The following is a 21,523-nucleotide window of genomic DNA, read 5'->3' on the forward strand; positions in this document are numbered from 1 at the left end:
AGTGATGAAATCATTTGGTCTGCCCCTCCCCCGATTGCTTGTCTCCAGGAAACAGCAGACTGAGGTGAGGGGCAGGGCTCTCTCCAAGGCTAAAGTGCGACGGACGTACGGTAGGGTCCCCCGGCCAAGCGGACAGCCTGTGCTCTGCGCCGGCTCCTCGTCCAGCTGGCGTGGATATCCTCTCCGAAAACAGGAAGAGTTCAGCGAGCCGGCTGGGGGGCGAATCGTGGGAATCGTAGTCCTTCGGAAGTGGTTGTAGTCCTTCGGGAATGTGAGAGAGAGAGAGAGAGAGAGAGAGCGTCCCGTCGGAATGGCGGTGGTCACCGTGCGCTAGGCTAGCCCCACCTGGAAGGGAAAAGCGTCGGTTGGGCGCGCACACACCCGTCCGCTTACCGTGCTCCTATAACACAAAGACCGGCTGTAAACAGCGGCTGGACTCAAAGGTGCTGCACAGTGACGGCTAACGAACAGCAGCTTTCCAACAGCAAGACGACACGCCACGCGGCTTTTACGGTGGGTTTAAAAAAAAAAAATTAAAAATAAAAAACAAACAGAGGGGAAAAAAACACTGAACTATGGTGACGTGATGACATCATCAGTTCTGCCACCAATACTGATCTAGGCGACCCAACCAGGCCCCTCCCCACCCTGCCCCGCCACGCCCCGCCCCTCGGGCAGCTGGTGGGGCCCTGTGATTGGCCAGCGGAGTGGTCTGTCTGTGCTCCTACGGTGAGAGGACCGTACTTCCTGCGCTGGCGGCTCCTATGCGTCGGACAGGCAGCTCTGTATGCAGTCCATCCACAGCTGGGCGTTCGCGCTGTCCTGGGCGCAGAAGTTGTACACCCTTTTGGTCGTCTTCAGCTGTCGGGGGAGCGAAAAACGAAAACGAAACAGTCAGACAGTACAAAATAAAAAAAAAAAGTTCTCATTTTAGAGCCTGAAATAAATGAAATTTTGAAAGCTGTGAGGGAAAGTGCCACCGGAATCATCCACAATGAATCAGATCCTGGGGACAAAATGACCCCACATAACACCTTCGTACACAAAGTTGGTACAAATAATGCGAAAAACATAACATTATCTCCATTGCATGTTTACTATATAATCCCACCAAATTAGAAAAGGTCATATAGTATGAAGATGAAAAAAAAAAGGTTAACTGGTTTTTAGGAGATGTCAAACACTGAATGGGGTCAAACTGACCCCAAACAAGAATACGTGGGGTCAGGTTTTGTACTTGATATGCAGTCTGAAATGCAGAAAAGACAACACAGAAGAATAACACCAGTGTTGTAACATGGCAGTGAACGAGGGGCCGTAGCTGCTTGGAGGTGGAGCACTCACATCAAAGAAGGCTTTCTCCTCCACGTTTTTGGGCGCCCCCATGGCAGGGGTCCCCGGGGAGACGGACTCCACCTCCGCCAGCTCGATCATGCCCTTGCAGTCCTTGTCCTGTCGGGTCTCGTAGTATCTCAGCTGCAGGAGGGACGGAGGGAACAGGAGAAACGTTCTTCAAACATTTCGATATATTTTTAACGGTACAGAGCATGTCTTTTAATGGACTTGTGTTGCCTAGAAACAGACCCTGACCCAGGGTGAGGAGCCGGTTGTTAAAAAGCACACAGGAGTTCGGCCCGTCACATACTCTACGCAAGGAACACGCACAACAACACCACGAGCGACACAGGGGGCGTTCCTTGTATTCTGGCGTAGCAAAATGTGTAGTCCAAATTTTGTAACGTGCCGCAAAACGTGTGGTGCAATTCCACGCGTTTCTGCTAGAGGCGCTAAATGTAAACACTGTTCAAGGAAAGAAAATACCAACGAAGAAGTAATCATTTCCTGTGTTAACTGCTTTGAAGAATCAGATTAGCTTAGGCTGCCCCCTTGTGGACTGGCAGTGAATAACCTCGGACAGGGCTAAAATAGGCCAGTGAATGTGCGTACGGTACGTAAGCAAAGAGCTAGCGTATGTTCAGGAATGTGTGCTGGCGTTTGTGCTCCTTGTGTACAGTATGTAGCAGGAGGTGAACGGCCTGCGGCCTCCCGCTCGTCTTCTATCCTCCTGGCTGTCCCCCGAACGGCGCGGTGTTTACCTGGTGCTTGGTCTTGTCCAGCACAAACCAGCGCGGTTTCCACGGTTTCAGCAGGGCCCCCTTCTTGTAGAGGATCCCCTCGAAGGACCTGGGAGTGGGGGGGGGGGGGGGGTAACAGAGAGATAAAATGTAGATGAGTGAGAGGCTGTGCCCTATCCCGAGCGGGAAGGGGAGGGGAGGCGTGGCCTGGGTCCCCAGGGACGCCTGGAGAACGGGTGCTGACCTGTTCTCGCTCTCAGTGCTCTGGAACTGGCTGTAGAGGGTGCTGGTGCTGGGCCGCCCTGCCATGCTGCCCGCGGGCGCAGAGGTGGCCTTGCCCTCGGCGTCTAGCGGCAGGTTGATGGAGGAGCCCTCCTGCAGGTACATGCCCTGCGAGCGTCGCTGGTGGCTCAGGTTGGAGGACATGAGCAAGGAGCTGGAGAACGAGGGCTGGGGAGACGGAGTTCAGGGTGATTATCACACCGCGCAGACTCCACACGAACATCACTCACTCACCTGCTCACTCACTCACCTGCTCACTCATTCACTCACTCACCTGCCCACTCATTCACCTGCCCACTCATTCACTCACTCATCCACCTGCTCACTCATTCACTCACACTGATGAGTAATAACCACATCTATTTACACTTTCTTATCTACTATCAGTAAATCAGCAAGTACATCCTGTACATGACTACATGCATATCTTATGCCAGCAAAAAATAGTGTCGGTTAATGCACTAACACCACACAATGAATCACACTATAACTGCAAGCTGACAGATCAAAGTGTATTGGCTGTGAAGACCAGGTGGGTTATGCTGGCTGACGACCGGTTGTTATGGCTGGCTGGCTGCTGACAGACCCAGGGTTGGGTTATGGCTGGCTGCTGACAGACCCAGGGTTGGGTTATGGCTGGCTGCTGACAGACCCAGGGTTGGGTTATGGCTGGCTGCTGACAGACCCAGGGTTGGGTTATGGCTGGCCGCTGAGACTCACCCTGCTCTCCAGCTTGCTCTCTGTACGCTGTGTGGCTTTGATCTTGTCCCAGGTGTCTTTCCACTTCTCTGACACCTGGCCCAGCTCTGTTTCCAGAGACTGCAGCTCCTGGAAGACATGGACAGACACACACACACACACACACACACACACACACACACACACACACACACACAACACCACACACACACACACACACACACACACACACACACAAACATACACACACACGCACACGCACACACGCACACACACACACACACACACACACACACACACACACACACAGAGACACACAGACACACACGTCAGGCATAGCCATCAGGCAGTTTTGCTTCCTGTTGAACTACAGCACAGCATCAGATCACAGCAGTGGTGTTCAGGGTACTGGATCCCAAACTGAAAGGCTGCAGATTTGCACACCACTCTACCCTTGAGCATCCTTCAACTGTAAACATCCTGCAGTGTAACTCCCTCTGAATCAGGGCCTTCACAGAGCAAGTGAATGGCGAATCACAGAGGTGTAGATAAGATAAGCCTGCAAAGGCCTGGTTATGAAAAGGGTTCCTTTTAGTAGACTAAGAAAAACAAGACATCACAATAATGTCAGTCTCTTCAATCAGGAGCATTCATGCGAACCAAGCAGAAACAAAGCCCTGCTTAATCCGCTTTGGAAGCTACAAAATAGCGGTAATTGCCTTTTCAATACCGGAATCTCTCACCAGCACAGAAGGAGGTCAATCCCTAATTCTGGAGCAGACCTACTTTTTGCCCAAACACCGGCGTGAGAGCGGCGATCCGGACGAGGTTACAAAACGGGGACGAGGCGACGTTCGGATTTAAGGGGCCAAGCTAAGCGCACTTTAAACTCTATGGTCATTAGTGAGGAGAGCTGGTCACCCCAGCCAATGAGCCGGGGCGGGGGCCGGGGCAGGGGCGGGGCCTGACTCACCTGGAGCAGCTTGGTGATGGCGTCGGGCACCACCTTGCTGCAGCGGTCGTAGCAGGGCCACACCACCCTGCGGCGGGATTTGGGCCCGGCCGTGTCGGGCTTCTCCGCCTCCTCGGCCTGCTCGACGGGCGCCTGCACCTGCTCCCAGTCGTACGACGGCCCCTCCGCCAGCGTCTCCTCCGTGTAGAAGTCCCACACCTTCAGGTTGGAGATGTTGCTGTAGGGCTTCAGCACCTGTGTGCGCGCAGATCAGAAGGAGATCGCTTTAAACGGCTGCAGTACACCAAACTCGCCACCGGGTGGCAGGATAAACACGTGGCCGGGCCCCAGTGGAAAAGAATGCACTGTCACTCATACAAAACATTCTTTGTGCCTTCAAGCCCACAATAAGTAGGTCAGGTCACTTAAAAATGTAACACTCAAAGGATTTCAGGTCATTACTTCAATATCTGTCTTGCGGGGTACCGATGAGGGAACTTCATTCCTCAATGTAGGGAAAAGACCTTTTTAAGCACAGAGTCAGCCATCTTGACTGTGTGCAGCATGCTTAGTTACGTGATCCAGGGCCTCACCTCCCCGTCCTCGGGGGCGAACATGTAGTTGAAGAAGATGGGGGTCTTCTTGTTGAGCCGGTCGATGTAGTCCCACACGGACTTCAGCTGCTGACTCTTCCTCTCTCCCTTCTCCTCGTACATCACACCTACGGGGGACAGAGAGCGTACGTTAGGCCACAACGCTCTTTAATAACGTCCCAGTCCGTCCGCACACACAGGCGAGCGGGGCCAAGGCTGTGGCTGTAAGGGCAAGGCCACGTTTGAGCACCGTTTGATCCTGAAGGTAGGAAGTCGTCCTCAGGGTTAATCCAGAACCACGCAGCGTTTGACAGGAACCCTCCAGGGAGGGGAAGTAAAATGGCTGTCTCACCCAGCTCTATCCTCTCGTAGTCCGAGTCCAGCAGGAAGGTCCGGAAGCGGTTGGAAACGTAGTGGTAGGCCAGGAACTTCAGGTAGTACTGGCTGAACTCAAACTCCATGGGGAACTGCAGGTGGATCTGCAGGCAGAGGGAGGGATAGGCTCAGTGAAAGACTACACAGGCACTTCCTGGTTCACGGGAGTTCCCTTGGCCGCCTCAGTGATCCCTAATTGGCTCATTCCTAGCTCCTAGGTAGCTATGACAACTAAACAGGGATAAACACAACAAACTGGACTGCCAGGCCACCACTTACTAGTATGAAGTGGCCTGGATCAGATTCTTTGTGATCAACAGTGCCAGCAAGAAATATTCTGCTGATTTATTTTTTCAAATTTACAACTTTTAAACAGAAAACATTATGTTGCAAGTACAACTAGATCACAGGTTTTCATATTAAATGACTATTTAATGAGACAGACACACACTCACACGCGCACACACACACACACAGACACACACTTACACGCACACACACAGACCACACACACTCACAGACACACACAGACAGACTCACACACACACACACACACACACACCTGGTGCACACACACACACACACACACAAATACACACACTCACACACACACACACCTGGTGCACACACACTCACAAACACACACACACACACACGCAGACCACACACTCTCTCACACACACAGACAGACTCACTCACACACACACACACACACCTGGTGCACACACACACACACACCTGGTGCACGCACAGACACACACACACCTGGTACACGCACACACACACACACACACACCTGGTGCACACACACACACACCTGGTGCACGCAGTCCAGGAACTGCAGGAAGACGGGGGTGAAGCCGGAGCTCTGGCTGCTCAGGGTCTGGGCGCCGCGGTGGCTGAAGCGGTGGCCGAACGACAGCCACTCCTTCTCCACCAGCAGCCGGAAGCCGTCGAAGGTGCGGTAGTACGGGTCCGAGAGCAGCTGCACCAGGGACACCACCTGGGGGGGGTGGGGGAGGGGGGGGGCGGGAGGCACGGTCAGAGCACAGCACACTATGGACACAGAAAGCTAGCTTCCGTTCAAACCCCTCCCAGAGGCTGCCCTCATGAGCTCAAACCTAGGCTAAGGGGTGGTGCTGCAGTATAATTGTGAGGGAACTGGGCTGGTAATGTAAACTGGGCTGCAGGGTTCGAGTTCCAGGGTGGATACTGCTGTTGTGCTGCCGTTGAGCAAGGCGCTTACCCTGAATTGCTCCAGCACATACGTAGTAATGTAAAGGAGATCGCAATACAAGGTAAACTGGCGCAAACAGCATGTAAGTAATGATGTGCAAATGCCTGTCGAGTAAAGGTAACTGAGTTGAACCAGTCCTGAGCGAGAGGTCATTACGCGGTCAGCCGCGTATAACCACCGTGGCCGCTGTAAGCTACCTGTGTGGTGATGTCCCAGCCGTCCTCCAGGCTGGCCATGACAGAGGAGCCCGTGTCCAGCAGCTCCACCACCAGCACGGACACCTGCAGCACCTTGTGCAGCTGGGGAGACGCAGACACGCAGACACGCAGACAGGGAAACACGGTCACTGGCACAGTCCGGCATGGTCAGTAAAAGGCAAACAATACCCATCGCGACAAATCAAACAAAAACAAAACAAAACAAAGTAGGCCGACGGCGCTGGAGCCCGATACATGTTCTAATATGGGACAAAATTTTTTTTTTTTTTTGCAATCGCTTCAAGATAGCAGGTAAAGCATTTAATCTGACATATCTGAATGCCAATGGAAGTGTATTAGGTACAGAAAATAAACTTACGGTACATGCACATACGTTATTTAGTCCACCTAATACACTTTAATTGTATTGGTTCCAGGCCTACATGCTGGGACCTGCTGTGTTAAAGCATTGCAGCCTGGGAATAAACGCCCTCGCTCCCTCACCAGGCACATCCACTCCGAGTCCTCCAGGCAGCGGTGGAAGGACAGGTTGGGGTCTGAGGAAGAGGAGCTGGGCACGCAGGCCTTCATCAGCTTCTTGAAGCTGGTCTTCACGTGCCGCACGTCGAACACCTCGATGGGCACCACCTCCCACTGCTGGAACGAGTCCTGCTTGGTGCCCTACGGGGCGCGGGGATAGGTCAGCAGTTAGGGGTCAGAGGTCAAATTAAAGGCGCTAAATCATAGTACAGAGCTTACAGTCCCCAATACCAAAGATATTCTGCAACCCGGCAGTCAAGTCACGCATTGGGATTAGAACCCACAACCTCCCGACACAAGGACAAGGCACGAGCCTCAATCACAAGTGTCCTCTCTGATGTGTTTTTACTCTGGCTCTGTGAGTGGGAGAGAGAGGGGCGGGGAGGTGTGGTCACCTTGAGCTGGGACTTGTCCCCGATGATGTACAGGTAGGCCCTCTGCTGGCGCAGGAAGTGGGCCTCGGGCGGGCCGCCGTTGGCCTGCGGGGAGTCCTTCGCCGTCAGCCGGCCTCCCGCGTCCGGGATGTAGGCGCTCATCCGGCCGCTGCCACGGATACTGCCCCACTTCCCTGTCAGGCGCGGGGGGGAGGGGGCAGAGCGTCACACACGGGACTGCCTGTCACTCAGGACACGGGGCTCCGCCTCCCCACCAATCAGCACACAGCACAGTGCACTCAGCCCCGCAGCCAGTGCTGAAGACCAGAGTGCTCTTGCGACAGGTGAGGTAATACAGTGGTCACATGAAACTAAGAACCGAAACCGATTCATTACGATGTTCCAATGGGTGGAAAATACTCAGAATCAACGCCAGTATTGAACATAACCAGGGATTCAAAAGGAGATGGCAGCACCCTCTAGTGGTGACACACTTTTTACTGTGGTAGACACTTGCTCAGGGAATGAGTGAGTGAGCTACTGAGTGAGTGAGTCATTCGGTTAGTGATTTCAACAGAAAATTAATCTGTGAGCAAGTAGGTGAGTCGGTGAGGCAATAATGATTAAGTGACTAAATTAGAGAGACTGAGTGAGTGGATGAGAGGGGTAAGTGAAACAGAGCAAATGAATTGATGAGTGGGTGAGTCAGTGAGAAAGTGAATGAGTAGTTGAGTTAGTGAATCTGAGCGAGTGAGTTGATGACTGGGTGAGTCAGTGAGTTGATAAGTAGTTGAGTTAGTGAATCTGAGTGAGTGAGTTGATGACTGGGTGAGTCAGTGAGTTGATAAGTAGTTGAGTTAGTGAATCTGAGTGAGTGAGTTGATGACTGGGTGAGTCAGTGAGTTGATAAGTAGTTGAGTTAGTGAATCTGAGTGAGTGAGTTGATGACTGAGTGAGTCAGTGGGAAAGTGAATAAGTGGGTGAGTCAGTGAGAAACGTGAGCATGCCAAAACAAAAATCCAGGAGGAAGAAAAGTGTTGCACCATGTCGTTTTCCCACGAGCAGTTATGTCCAACATGTTTGCTTAGCAACGCTGAGACTTTGTTTTTCCATTTTGTAAGTGTTTTTTTTTTTTCTCTTTTTGAGGGGTGGATTTAATTTGAAACCCAACTAGGCTGCCCACTGCGTAACGCTCATCTTGCTCAATAGGAGCAACGTCAATCACACAGGAGTCAGAAAGGGACTTCAACTCCGCTATAGCTCCGTGCCTGAGCTAATTTCCCCGGAGGGTTGCACAACTCTCCGCTCATTCCACTGCTGAGATTTCAAAACAGACAGAGATCTCACGAGACCAGAGCGTCCTTTTCTGACCCGTGAAATCTGAAAAGATCAGAGACACACAACAAGCGCACACAACAAAAACGCTAGAGAGTCGCTACAGACACGTGACAAGGTTGGGAGCGGTGTTTGGCTTTCGGCCTGCAGATCAACACAAACACGTCATGAGATTTGATTGGTGGCGGCGCCAGAAAACACAGACGAACGAACGACACACCACACGAGGTTAGTTCGAGACGATGACTTGACGCTAGCGCGGAAACGAGCCGTTAAAAGACATCTGATTGGCTACAGGTTTGAGTCCGGGGGGGGGGGGGGGGGGGGGGGCCCGGCCCAGCCCGATCTGCCGTACCTCTGGGCAGGTTTCGCGTCTTCACCGACGCTCTAGACTGAGAGAGGGCGTCGACCCTCGCCCGACCCTGCACCGTGGCTGAACAGGACAGACACGCCCGTTAGCACGTTAGCCCGTTAGCCACCGCGCAGCCGCTCAACACAAGCACAACCCTTAACATCCACCAGCAGGGCGTCTCCCCCCCCTGCGACACCCATCTGTGACAGGGGGGCAAGCCGTAACCAGCCCTCCGCTCTCCAAACCTGCATTCTCTTACAACCGTTTCTCAAAAAAAAAGGATCATTCAAAGGATTAATGATGGCAATGGCACAAAACAGTACTGTTGAATGACACTGAATGGAATGTGGGCTTTAAAAGCTCAACTCATTAAGATGAAGTACAATGTAACTGTGAAGAGCGACAAACAGGGGGATTTGCTAACACATTTCTGCAGTCTTCGTGGATCCCATCATTGGTTTTTAAGAGACAGGAAGTGACTCTAAGACACGGTTCACGCCACCGAACGTCCTCCTTGTGGGGCTCACCTCCTCTGCTGAAGGTCCCGGACGTGTCCTCCTTGGTCCCCATCACCTGCTTCATCAGGGCCCCGATCTTTGGCTGCCGCAGCTTGTCCGACGAGTCTGGAGTCCGCAAAACAGAAGAGGGGCGCACGGTTACGGCCCAGCGGCGGCATGCCGCCCGCCTTCCGCATAAGCGCCAACCTTTGGCTCGAAATCACTCTTTGCATAGAGGATTAAAAGCAGTAGGATTGGCTTTACGATCCATTCGAAGGAGAGAAGTTGCATGCCAGTGAAAGGACAACCAGCCGCCAATCAAACGGGCGTGATTTCTTTTAAAGTGATGAAGTCACAGAGGTAATTCGGTCACCTGGTGAGAGCAACAGCCAATCAGAATCAGCGCTTTTCATTTTGGCGCACTGCTGACTGAGGCTAAGGCATCATTGTCGCCCGCCGCCTTCAGCTTACTTACAATACAGCGATGAGAAGACATGTGACCAGGCCTTCCTGACCAGCACCTCAGGCCCTACCACAGTTTCCCAGGGTACACTTCAGAACAAGCAGCTAAAACATGTTCATTTAACACAGACCACCAATAGTGGCATCTTAACCAATCGTATGATATTCAAAGTAATATGTAAACAACTAAAAAAAGAACTCAAAGACCCGTCTTGGCTGTAATGTTAGCCCAAAAAAAAGCATCTAGATAAAAGTCAGAAAAGTGAACTGGAAGTAAAAGTGTACAGTTGGAAGTGTGAGGCTCACATCAATTAGTTTGGTCTTACAAGGTTGTCTGATGACCGCACTTCTCGTGCAAACCAAACAGGTTAAATAGGCTCATCAAATTTTCAGGCAGGCTGAAGCACCCAGAAAGCATGGCACTCGGGGGTGAACTTTGGGGTGAACGTTGGGTTGAATATTGAGGTGAATATTGAGGTAAACTTTGGGGGCGAGCTGACCTGAGGTGCTCATGTGCGCGGAGGTGAAGCCGCTCAGCGTGTTCCTGCCGCTGGGCTCAGAGTACGAGGGCATGGAGCTGATGATGGCCTGCAGGTACTTCTCCTGCTCCAGGCTGCTGGAGTCCGTCTGGGAGGGGCCTGCAGGGAGGGGGAGGAGCAACACAGCTGTCAGTCAGGAGACCGGGTGACTGGACTGTGGATCTGGCAGGTACCTGTGGCGGGGGTGCTGGGTTAAAGACTCAGAGCAGTGGCGGGTTAGGTGATTAGGTGTGTACCTACAGTGGGGATTCTGGGTTATTGACTCTGGGCTAATGTGGGTTTGGGGAGTACCAGTGGTGGGTGTGCTGGGTTAGAGACTCCGGGCTCTGCTGGGTTTGGCAGTTCACCTGGGGTGGGTTTGCTGGGTTATTGACTCTGGGCTGTGGTGGGGGTGCTGGGTTATTGACTCTGGGCTGTGGTGGGGGTGCTGGGTTACTGACTGGGCTGTGCTAGGTCATTGATTCTGGGCTTGGGAGGAGGGGGTGGGTTTGGGGATGTGCGGTACCTGGGCTGGGCGCGTTGGGGGACTTGAAGAAGCCCACCACGCCCTTGCCGTGGAGCCCGGCGGAGCGCAGCAGCACCGACTTGGTGCGCGAGTTCCTCCAGCACACCACGGGGAAGCGGTTCTGCCGGTAGCACCGGGAGATGCGCTGCAGCGTGGAGTCCGGGATGCTCTGCGGCACGATCAGCAGCCCGGGGTAGCTGTCCCGAGGGGGGGGGGGGGAGGGGGGGGAGAGAGAGGGGACTCAAACTCTGCACACGTCCACTGTGTGTGTCTGTCAGGTAAAGACACAGACACTGACGTGCAGGCAAACAGACCGGGAAGAATCAAGAACAGAGGCTTCTGCGAAATATAATGAACCTATTTAGTGCAAAGGGGGTCACAGTTTACATTCAGTAGAGAATTTCTAGGATAACTGCAACGTCTCTTCATTATTTTCTGGTAACGGTTGTGGCATTTAAATGGAACTATTTAAAGGACTGCCCACTGCAAAGAGTCTAGGTAAATAGCCGATTTATTTCAGGTCACAAGACACTGCAAATATAGCGTGACTGCACTGTAATTATTAGACGCGACACCGTGTGAAAAGGACACAGACGTGCCGCCGCGCGGTCCGGACCGATCCGCGGACGCAAGGGGAGGGGCTCCTACCTCCGGCACACGGTGTACATGCGGTTGACGGTGGAGATGCGGAAGGGCTCGTTCTTGGACCGGGTCAGGCTGCTGCTGAGCGTGCCCAGGCCCAGCCGCTGGTAGTCACGGCAACAGGCCCGCTCCACCACGCTGCTCATGGTCTGCCGGTCCGAGGACTTGATGGTGGAGGACAGGGTGAGGGAGCTCTGCTCCGGCTCCTCGGACACTGGGACACAAACATGGAGTCGCACATTTGGTCAATGGTAAATGGACTGCATTTATATATAGGCTGCCATGCAAGGTGCCAATCAGCTCGTTGGGAGCAATTAGGGGTTAGGTGTCTTGCTCAGGGGACACTTCGACACACCCAGGGAGGGGGTTTGAACCAGCAACCCTCCGACTGCCAGACAACCGGTCTTACCTCCTGAGCTATATCGATATATAAATAGCTATATCGAGCTATATAAAAGCTATACATTTTGAGTAAAGGCCAACTTTTAACTTAGCAAAACAGAAATGAGTAATCCAGTTACGTAGCTATGAGTAAGAAGAGGTTTATTTTGTTCATGAATGACTGAAGCCCAACAGAAATATTACAATTTCACAATCTAAATAATAAGCTTAGATGTAATAGAAGCACATTACACATAGTGGCAAAGAAGAGCAAACAACTGGTTAGATAAGGTAGCCAGAAATCTTAAGGACCAAGGAGGGACCTATAATAGTCAGCATTATGGAACATCCATAATGGCGCTGACCTTCAAAAAATAGGAGTCGAGAAGTTTGAAGAGGGGGAGCACAAAAGGTGAACTGCAATTGTGAATACTGCGCACAGTCCTCTTCAGAAACTCTCAACATTAGCCTCATATTTCAGTGTGAAAAAGCCCTCAGCAATACATTAATGTAGAAACCTGAGACCTGAAAGGGCTAACAAATGACTAACAGCCTTTCTAACAACTTACATAAGCCTAAATGAAGCAAAGGAACCCGTTAGGCCAAGGAAACTTGTGACTCAAGAGAGCTGTGTTAAATAAACTGCAAGGAGGTGAGCAGCCACATTTCTCCTTTTCTGGCATCTCAAAACATGTATGCATGAAAAGAGAATAATGCAATGTACAGTGCTGCTTTTGTTTTAAAAATTAAATGAAAACTATTTAGAAAAAAAATAGAAAAAACACTTTAATCGACTGCTCACTTCCTGTCAAACATGTCCAATAACATGACAGTATGGGATCAGGATGAGATGGGCTGTGTCTCGTAGGACACAGAGACGCCATGACATCTCTAACAGAGAAAGCTGTGCGTGTGGTATGAGGTGTGTGCCAAAAACACAGCTCCAGGAAGAAGCCCCGCCCGGACGGTTACCGGAGATCTCGTCCTCGTCCAGCTGGGGCGGGAAGCTTCCCCGGTTCTCCCAGGCGGGGGGCGTGTACTTTTTGCGGGTCACGTACTGCCGGCCAATGGTCTTCTTGGCGCTCTTCACTAGGTTCTTGGAAAGAGTTCTGCACATGGGAGAGATGGAGGGAGAGGGAGAGAGAGAGAGAGAGAGAGAGAGAGAGAGAGAGAGAGAGAGAGAGAATCAGAGAGAGAGAGAGAGAGAGAGAACCATTCTGTCAGGTGAAGGGTGCACGTTACTCTCCTGGGCTTGTGAGTCCCACGGTGCAGGGCGCTACAGGGCTCCCATTTTACAAGCATTCGCTCCTGAAAGATTTACGAGCGCTAACTGGAAATATAATTTAGGAGCACGTCCAGTAATTGGGATATGTCAGCACGCTCTTACATTTTTCAACTTAGGAGCACATGCGCTCCATGGCCAAAATGTCAGCGTAGAGCCCAGCTGTGACTGGAAAATGTGCGAATCCACGTGACATATACGTGGCACGTGTCATATAAGCCACGCCCTCCTGCTGTAACCAGGCCCAGCGGATGGGGAGCCGTGCACGCGAGCCACATTTCCCAGCAGCCTCTGGGCTCTCGCTGACAACATTATGCACAGTACAGCTTTTGCTGGAGTATGGTTCTGACTGAGACCCGGAGACAAGCCGACATGATTGACAGATCCAAGCAGAGAGAAACTGGACCGTTAGAGATGCTTTAATGGGGAAGAGTCCTAAGTGACCCCCAGCGCTGCCTGAGGTCAGACGGTTTCCCTCCGCAGGAGAGCAGGTGCAACTCAGACAAAACATTTACAGTCTTACAATCGTCACAGGGAAATCAAATATTTTTAGCGACACATCAGTGTTATATTCTTACATATCTGCAATGTATAGCATAGGGGTCCCTCAATCTTATCCAGAAAGGGCCGGTGTGGGTGCAGGCTTTTGTTCCGACCAAGCAGTAACACACCTGATTCTAATAATCGGCCACTAGAACCTTTGCTAAGGACCTTGATTTAGTAGAATCAGGTGTGTAGCTGCTTGGTTGAAACAAAAAGCCTGCACACACACCGGCCTGCTCAGGATAAGATTGAGGACCCCTGGCATAACTGTTCCTCATTAAAAGCAGTGTTAGATCTTTCAGAGTGAAGCAGGCCAACGCGCTCCAAATTCATCACTGACTCAGGAAACACTGAATACGGCTGACATACGAGCCGCTTCGGCAGGGTAGAGTTAAATCATCTGAAAGGTAACCTCCTTTAGCTCTGATACGAAAGATAGGTTAGCAGTATAGCTATCACATTTTCCTGTGATTAATAATTAACCACTGGCACAGATTTCAGGCCCTAGATAGCGACAGAAAGCCCTTGTTATGTCAGTGTGACACTATCCAACGAGAAAATATTGGACTTACTACCCCAATAAACTGGTGCTACAGATGGAACATTTATGGCACCACAGTAACTTCCCCGTAAGAAGAGATAAAGGAGAAAACGTTCACATTTGCAGGGACACCGAGACCATGCTGTTTTAACAGGCTAGGCAGGCTTACAGGACAAATCTACCGAAAGAAACATAGCCCTATAATTGTGAAGGCACACCTTTTCCCCCCTTTTTGATTTACAATTTGTTTTTAGCCAAAAGAAAAAAAATAACACACACGCAAACACACACACAAACACACACACACACACACACACATACACACACACAGGGCATGACTGTAACCGCACATTACTCATTTATAGGGATTTAAATAAAAACACTCTGCTGGAAATATATATATATATATATATATATATTTTTTTTTTTTAAATAGGAAAAAAAGGAAAGAGGTATCACCGGGAATGTTCCAGAAAACCCGGCTAGAGGAGAACTGCTCGAGGCAAGACTGTAAATTCTGAAAACTGGCTGCAAGAAAAAGTTACGGCTTTTAATACGGACTGTTCTGTAGTTGACCCCAGAAACAGTAAAGGTGCCACGTGTGATGCACTACGTTTCCCAGAGTCCTACGGGAGCGACCGACCGACCGACCCCTGCAAGCCGGGAGCTCGGGCGAGGAGACGAGTCCCGCTGAACCGCTCCCGCTCGACGCGGACGACCGACGCACCGCGCGCTCGTGGAAACCAAACGCGGTCTCACCTCAGGGACTGGTTCTTGTCCTTGCCCTTGTGCTCGACCGCCATCTTGCCGGACTGGCCCACGGTGAAGGCGAAGGTGCCCTGGACGTGCTGCGGGTAGCGGAGCTTGTGCAGGTGCTTGCGGAAGACCTCGGCCAGCTCCGACGCCACCTCCTCGTCGAAGGCGATCTTCATCAGCTGTGGGGCGGGCACGAGAGAGGGGAAAAAGGACTTCTATTCAAATCAAATCAAATCAAATCAAATCAAATCAAATCAAATCAAATCAAATCAAATCAATTTTATACCCCCAGACCCTCCTACAGGGTTGCAGTTCTCAGGATCTATGCATTTCAAACCCACCAATATTACATGTAATGTTACAGCCTTGAGCTGGCTCAGCCAATTACTTTCTTGTATCAAGGCGGTTTAACCTCTTTAAATGCAGCGGGATTGTAAAGGATGGCTCAACGGCCTTCTTCCGTGTCAAACACAGAGGGGTCGCTCAAACACGGGGGTGTTCTATGAAACGCAGGTACCCCACCGTACCTGGAAGGTGCACGACCGGAGCTGCAGGCCCTCCTGGATGAACTGGTCCATGGGCACGCTGACCTGGATCTTCTTCTCCTTCACCAGCGAGGCGACGGGGAAGGACCGGGTCACCACCTGCTCCGCCACTGTGGGGACGGAACCAGAGCGAGGCTCGTCACGTCTCCGGGGCAACGGAAGAGGGCGCGGTCACAGGGGAGGGGAGGGGAGGACGTCGAGGAGGCTCACCCAGGGGGTCATTGGGGGAGGGGAGGGGAGGGGGGGAGGGGGAGGGAGGAGGGGAGGGAGAGGGGAGGAGGCTCAAGGGCTCCCGGGGTCGTTGGGGGTGCCTTTGAAGATGAGGCGGTAGGTGGTGAGGAAGATGGCGCCCTCGGCGGGCAGAAGGGGCGGGCCCCCCATGAGGCCAGTGGCCTCGTCCCGTCCGTCCGAGACCAGGTGGACCCTCATGCCGTCCATCATGAACTCCTCGCCAATCAGCAGCGTGGGCCTCAGCAGTTTGGGCTGCGGGCGGGACAGGAAGAGGAACAGGAAGAGAGACGGATGGAAGATGGACGGGAAGAGGGAGGAGAAGAGAGGCTGTTAACTGACCGACCGGGAGCCAGAGACACCCAAAACACCGCAACACGTGCCACACGAGCCACCGCACACAGAGCGGGAAGCCAAGGTGAAGCAAACGCACCACTGCACTCACACAATGGGAGAGGAAATGTGAAGAATTTTACTGAATTTACTGTGACTTTTATAATGTCAGCTTCAGTCAGAAGATGTGGAAGTCAATAAGGAATGTGATCAGGAATACCCAAAAACACAAAAACTGACAAACTAAGGAAAATACAGCTGATGTTTGCGGGTGTGTTTAGGGGTAAGGCTTTCACCTCAACAAATACTGTCTAAACTGAAATGACATGGTATCATTTTATCATCGCAGTGTGACCTATTCAAAATATCTTTCCTGGAGAAGAAAAGACAAAGATATTCTTCCTTCCTAAAGGCCAACAGAATCCTACCAACATTCAGTTTTGCTAACAGATCGCCAAAGTTAAGACAGCATTTAATTCTGTGTTTCACAGCTGATAAATTCTGTAAGAGCTGCAAGCGCCCAGTTTAATCTGCGCATGATTCACTGCAAGAATGCACGCCGTCTGAAGCACGCTCAAAGGATCACACAGGTCATGTTTGTTTGGACAGAGGGCATGCGCTGAGCTCGTGCCAACACACATGTTGGAGGGTGCGGGACAGGGGTGTGGAGGGGGTAGCGTTACTCAAAACTCAAAACCGTAGCTGCTCTCAGAGAGATAATATTCTCCCGCTCGGTGCGATTAAGTTCAATGTATCCACTGCTTGTGTTTTTCATTTGGGAACCCGAGCCGGGGATGTGAAAGTGGTTCTCTTGTTGCCGTGACGAGTCGAGAGAATTTCAGAGCCGAGACACAGAAATTAGCGCGTTAGCATTTTGACCCTGTTCTTGGCTCGTCAGACCATTACACAGCACTGTCCTTTGCTGAATGCACTTCTGAACAACTTCTTATCTCATCTAAGCGATAATCTTTAAATGCTCCGCCACAATAGTTAGGCTCTTACTGTAGCTGAAACATTAAGTCAGTATGGTACTGTAATGCTGGCAGCCAGATGCCACTTCTCTCTCATCCTGCAGTCCACCAGCTGAGCTGAGCAGCTCTAATAACTGGAGGACACCTTCACAGGCGACGCGGGCGGGCCAGAAAAGCTTGTTTGGGCCGGGTTGCTGTTCCGGGGTCATCCCTGAGGAACCCTAAAGCTCACTGTACATCTTGTCCAGAGTCGGCACTGTCTCAGTTATGAATCTGCTCAGGATCACTGGACTGCAACACAAGCTTTTCAGCTGTAGCCCGACGTGCCCCCCAGGCGGCGTCCTGCACCAGATCTCCCACAGCAGACCGGTTTAGTCTGCGGGTCACCACAGTCCACCGTGGGCCAAAAAAAGGCGGAACACAGCGAGCTGCGTTTCATAGCCAAACCCCCCCCCCCGCCCCATCCCGAGCTCCAGACCCCCACAGACCACCGGCAGCACGGTCCAACAGCGAGAGCAGCAAACGGCTTGGGAAAAGCTCACTCTTCACTCGAGAGGCAAAAGCGCCAGAGGCGACAGGGGGAGGAGCCACCAGGCCCAGCATGCACTGCTCAGCTCGCTGCCAGTCAGAGGGACGTACCTGAGGGCCGTGCTTGGTTCTGAGGTGGATGGGGGCGAGGGGGGCGGGGCTTGCTCGCGTCTCTACATGTCTTTGTCCAGCGATACGTAAAAATAGGAGTTGGTTACCTTTTGAATGGGCGGAAGTCGTTTACTTTCCCTGTGCACTGCGTCCAGGGTCTCTATGTGCATCTGGACAATGTCTGCAGAGGGGAGAAAGAGGGACAGCCTTTAAGGTCAGTTATCAACAGCTGGCACACCGTGTAACGTGCTAGATCTCTTACTTCAGGTTTGAGAGCTACACTTCCGCACTTTTAAGATCCATCAGTTCAAAAGATTTCCGGTGTGTATAATGTCTGAAAATACAAGGCCTGTGTTGAACTTCAGGCTTCAAGTAACAAAGCAGAGATCTGGACACCAAAACTCAAGGAGGTGCTGTAAAACTGGCACCATCACAAAGGCATAAACCCCAGACATAGACAGAAATATGAATTAAACTTGGAGCTGAGATCTCTTTAAATGACACCCTAACTAACGCCCTACTTGACTAGACTATGTTTTGAAAACATGAAATGTCCTCCAGTCTGTTTTTTAACAGGAGCTGAGGCCCAAACATAAAATGATCACTCGGGATTTGACCTGAGCCGTCCAATCAGGTTAGTCAGCGGAGACTGCGAGCGGAGACCGCACCCACCTGGGATCATGGTGTGCAGGGCCTTCAGGTGATCGTTGGTCACGCCGCTCTCGTTGCACACCTTGTCCACGAAGCGGTTGATGAAGCGCACCACCGAGTTGGCCACGTCCGAGCTCTCGGCGTCCTCGAACCCGCTCTCTGTGTCGTAGCTCTCCGCCATGCTGCCCGCGATGCTGTGGGAGAGGAGGGAGGTTCCTTATGTCGAAGGGTTCAAGTGAAGTTTCACCAATATTTACAAGGTAATGAAATCCTGCATAGTATGCCTTCAAGCCCAAACCATGCTGCTCCCGTGGCAGTCCCCAGTTGGCGATGTACCCGTTGGCGACGTACCCGTTGGCAAGGTACCCGTTGGCAGCGTAACCGTTGGTGACGTAGCTGCTAGTGACGTAGACGCTGGTGATGTAGCTCCTAGCGACGTAGATGTTGGTGATGTAGCTGCTAACAACGTACCAGTTGGTGACGAAGCTGCTAGCGACGTACCATTTGGTGACGTATCTGCTAGCGACGTACCAGTTGGTGACGGAGCTGCTAGCGACGTACCCGTAGGTGACGTAGCTGCTAGCGACGTACCCGTAGGTGACGTAGCTGCTAGCTACGTACCTGTAGGTGACGTAGCTGCTAGTGACGTACCTTTTGGTGACGTATATGCTAGCGACATACCAGTTGGTGACGTAGCTGCTAGCAACGTATCTTTTGGTGACGTAGCTGCTAGCGACGTACCACTTGGTGACGTAGCTGCTAGCAACGTACCCATTGGTGATGTAGCTGCTAGCGACGTACCCGTAGGTGACGTAGCTGCTAGCGACATACCCGTAGGTGACGTAGCTGCTAGCGACGTACCTGTAGGTGACGTAGCTGCTAGCGACGTACCTGTAGGTGACGTAGCTGCTAGCGACGTACCACTTGGTGACGTAGCTGCTAGCGACGTACCTGTTGGTGACGTTGCTGTTGCTGACGTACCCATTGGTGACGTAGCTGCTAGTGACGTACCTTTTGGTGACGTAGCTGCTAGCGACGTACCACTTGGTGACGTAGCTGCTAGCGAAGTACCCGTTGGTGAAGTAGCTGCTAGCGACGTACCACTTGGTGACGTAGCTGTTAGCGACGTACCACCTGGTGACGTAGCTGCTAGCGACATACCACTTGGTGACGTAGCTGCTAGCAACGTACCATTTGGTGACGTAGCTGCTAGCGACGTACCCGTTGGTGATGTAGCTGCTAGCGACGTACCACTTGGTGACGTAGCTGCTAGCAACGTACCATTTGGTGACGTAGCTGCTAGCGACGTACCCGTAGGTGACGTAGCTGCTAGCGACGTACCACTTGGTGACGTAGCTGCTAGCGACGTACCCGTTGGTGATGTAGCTGCTAGCGACGTACCACTTGGTGACGTAGCTGCTAGCGACGTACCCGTTGGTGATGTAGCTGCTAGCGACGTACCCGTAGGTGACGAAGCTGCTAGCGACATACCCGTAGGTGACGTAGCTGCTAGCGACGTACCCGTAGGTGACGAAGCTGCTAGCGACATACCTGTTGGTGACGTAGCTGTTGCTGACGCTCTCCACGTCGGCCAGGCCGGTGCCCCGCAGCAGGCGGTTCTTGCTGGTGTCCAGCGGCAGCAGCAGGTAGCTCATGCGGTTGGCGTAGTGGATGGCCTGGCTGAACACGGTGCTCTCCTCCTTCTGCACCAGCTCCTGCTGCTTGGCCTTGCACAGCGTGGGCCACAGGCGCCGCTGCTCCGAGGCGATCTCCAGCGCCGAGCGCGACTCCTGGTCCTGGGGGGGGACGCACGCGCGCGCGGTTAGCGGGTTAGCTCTGCCCATTAATACCGCCCTAGCCTTATGCACATAGAAAACACGCTGAAATATACACAAGCGCAGAATACACAGGCACGTACAGAAATCATTTTTACTTTCAGATGTTGCAATATATTTCTTAAAGTAAAAATTGCAGAATATATACAGTACGTATTATTATATTTCCTCTGCAAGTATATTCCATTTCCGTAAGGGCACAGGCCTACAAACTTGATGACCCAAACCCACCCGTTCACTCTCTGTCTCATTCACCTGCTCACTAAGAGCAGGTACTGCAGTAACAATGTCTTATTTTACGGGGTAACAACAGCATCGTATGTGCATCACTGTCTATTCTTCAGGGACAGGCATAACGCGTAACAAACAGGAAACAGGAAACAGAGTCGGCGTTTGCTTGCGCTCGCGTTGCTCTTACGGGACAGGGCTGCTCGTTCTCGTTGACCTCCAGGTACAGCGCCCGGATGTGGTTCTGCACATCGCTGTAGAACATGGCCTCCCAGAACTGCATGTTGGTCCACACCATGTGCTCCTGCACGCAGCTGTAGGCGAACTGCGTGGTGCCCGCCCCCAGTTTCTGGAGAGAAAAAAAAACCCCCAACGAGGTCACGTCACTGGACAGGAGCTTCAGCGTGAAACCGTCAAGAGGAGCGTTTCAGGAGGAAGGGGCGGTACGCCGCGCGTAGTGAAACACACTCGTGGAAGCGTGTGACGTGGCGGGATGTCGGCGGTTTTAACAGCGAAGGAGGGGCGGCGCGCGTACCCTGCAGAAGGCCGTCACCAGCGGAAGGAGCGCGGCTGCAATGCCCTGTTCGTCCATGTGGGAGCAGTCCTGAGCGAGAGAGGAAGAAAAAAAAACACCACGTTCTCAGGCACGACGTCGCTGCAGAGCTTTTCACAGCGTGACCGCAAGATAAGGCTGTGATCAGGGTGTGAAATGAACACCCACCACCAGCCGAATGCTGGTAAATTTTTGATTGTGGCTGGTTTTCTCATCGAGCAGCCACTTCGGCAGGTAATCACCCAGACTGTGTTACATTTCAAAAGGTGACGTGGCTGGAAAAATCCAGAAAAAGGCCGGTAATTTTTAGAATCCACCAGCCCACTCTGGCCAGTGGGTGAAAAAGCTAATTTCATGACTACACCACAAACATTTTTTTCT

The 21,523-nt window shown here is 52.1% G+C and overlaps 1 protein-coding gene across 1 annotated transcript in view; it reads right to left on the reverse strand.

Moving 5' to 3' along the window:
* Nucleotides 1–524: 524 nt before the first annotated feature.
* sbf1 (SET binding factor 1) overlaps nucleotides 525–21,523 on the reverse strand; it is a 61,284-nt gene continuing 40,285 nt past the window's right edge. Inside the window, exons 17-42 of the mRNA XM_064342492.1 lie at nucleotides 21,125–21,193; nucleotides 20,780–20,938; nucleotides 20,078–20,322; nucleotides 18,548–18,720; nucleotides 17,983–18,056; nucleotides 15,995–16,187; nucleotides 15,687–15,814; nucleotides 15,163–15,338; nucleotides 13,010–13,146; nucleotides 11,663–11,870; nucleotides 11,015–11,211; nucleotides 10,471–10,608; nucleotides 9,539–9,634; nucleotides 9,015–9,092; nucleotides 7,346–7,518; nucleotides 6,915–7,091; nucleotides 6,411–6,512; nucleotides 5,794–5,979; nucleotides 4,954–5,080; nucleotides 4,602–4,729; nucleotides 4,030–4,263; nucleotides 3,078–3,185; nucleotides 2,320–2,525; nucleotides 2,097–2,184; nucleotides 1,345–1,476; nucleotides 525–861 (exon numbers count right to left, since the gene is read on the reverse strand). Coding sequence (XP_064198562.1) covers nucleotides 763–861; nucleotides 1,345–1,476; nucleotides 2,097–2,184; nucleotides 2,320–2,525; nucleotides 3,078–3,185; nucleotides 4,030–4,263; nucleotides 4,602–4,729; nucleotides 4,954–5,080; nucleotides 5,794–5,979; nucleotides 6,411–6,512; nucleotides 6,915–7,091; nucleotides 7,346–7,518; nucleotides 9,015–9,092; nucleotides 9,539–9,634; nucleotides 10,471–10,608; nucleotides 11,015–11,211; nucleotides 11,663–11,870; nucleotides 13,010–13,146; nucleotides 15,163–15,338; nucleotides 15,687–15,814; nucleotides 15,995–16,187; nucleotides 17,983–18,056; nucleotides 18,548–18,720; nucleotides 20,078–20,322; nucleotides 20,780–20,938; nucleotides 21,125–21,193 — 3,831 coding nt within the window. The 3' untranslated portion in view covers nucleotides 525–762. The remainder of the gene's footprint in view (nucleotides 862–1,344; nucleotides 1,477–2,096; nucleotides 2,185–2,319; nucleotides 2,526–3,077; nucleotides 3,186–4,029; nucleotides 4,264–4,601; nucleotides 4,730–4,953; nucleotides 5,081–5,793; nucleotides 5,980–6,410; nucleotides 6,513–6,914; nucleotides 7,092–7,345; nucleotides 7,519–9,014; nucleotides 9,093–9,538; nucleotides 9,635–10,470; nucleotides 10,609–11,014; nucleotides 11,212–11,662; nucleotides 11,871–13,009; nucleotides 13,147–15,162; nucleotides 15,339–15,686; nucleotides 15,815–15,994; nucleotides 16,188–17,982; nucleotides 18,057–18,547; nucleotides 18,721–20,077; nucleotides 20,323–20,779; nucleotides 20,939–21,124; nucleotides 21,194–21,523) is intronic.

The sequence above is a fragment of the Anguilla rostrata genome, chromosome 7 (genome assembly GCF_018555375.3).
Source record: "Anguilla rostrata isolate EN2019 chromosome 7, ASM1855537v3, whole genome shotgun sequence".
Lineage (NCBI taxonomy): Eukaryota > Metazoa > Chordata > Actinopteri > Anguilliformes > Anguillidae > Anguilla > Anguilla rostrata.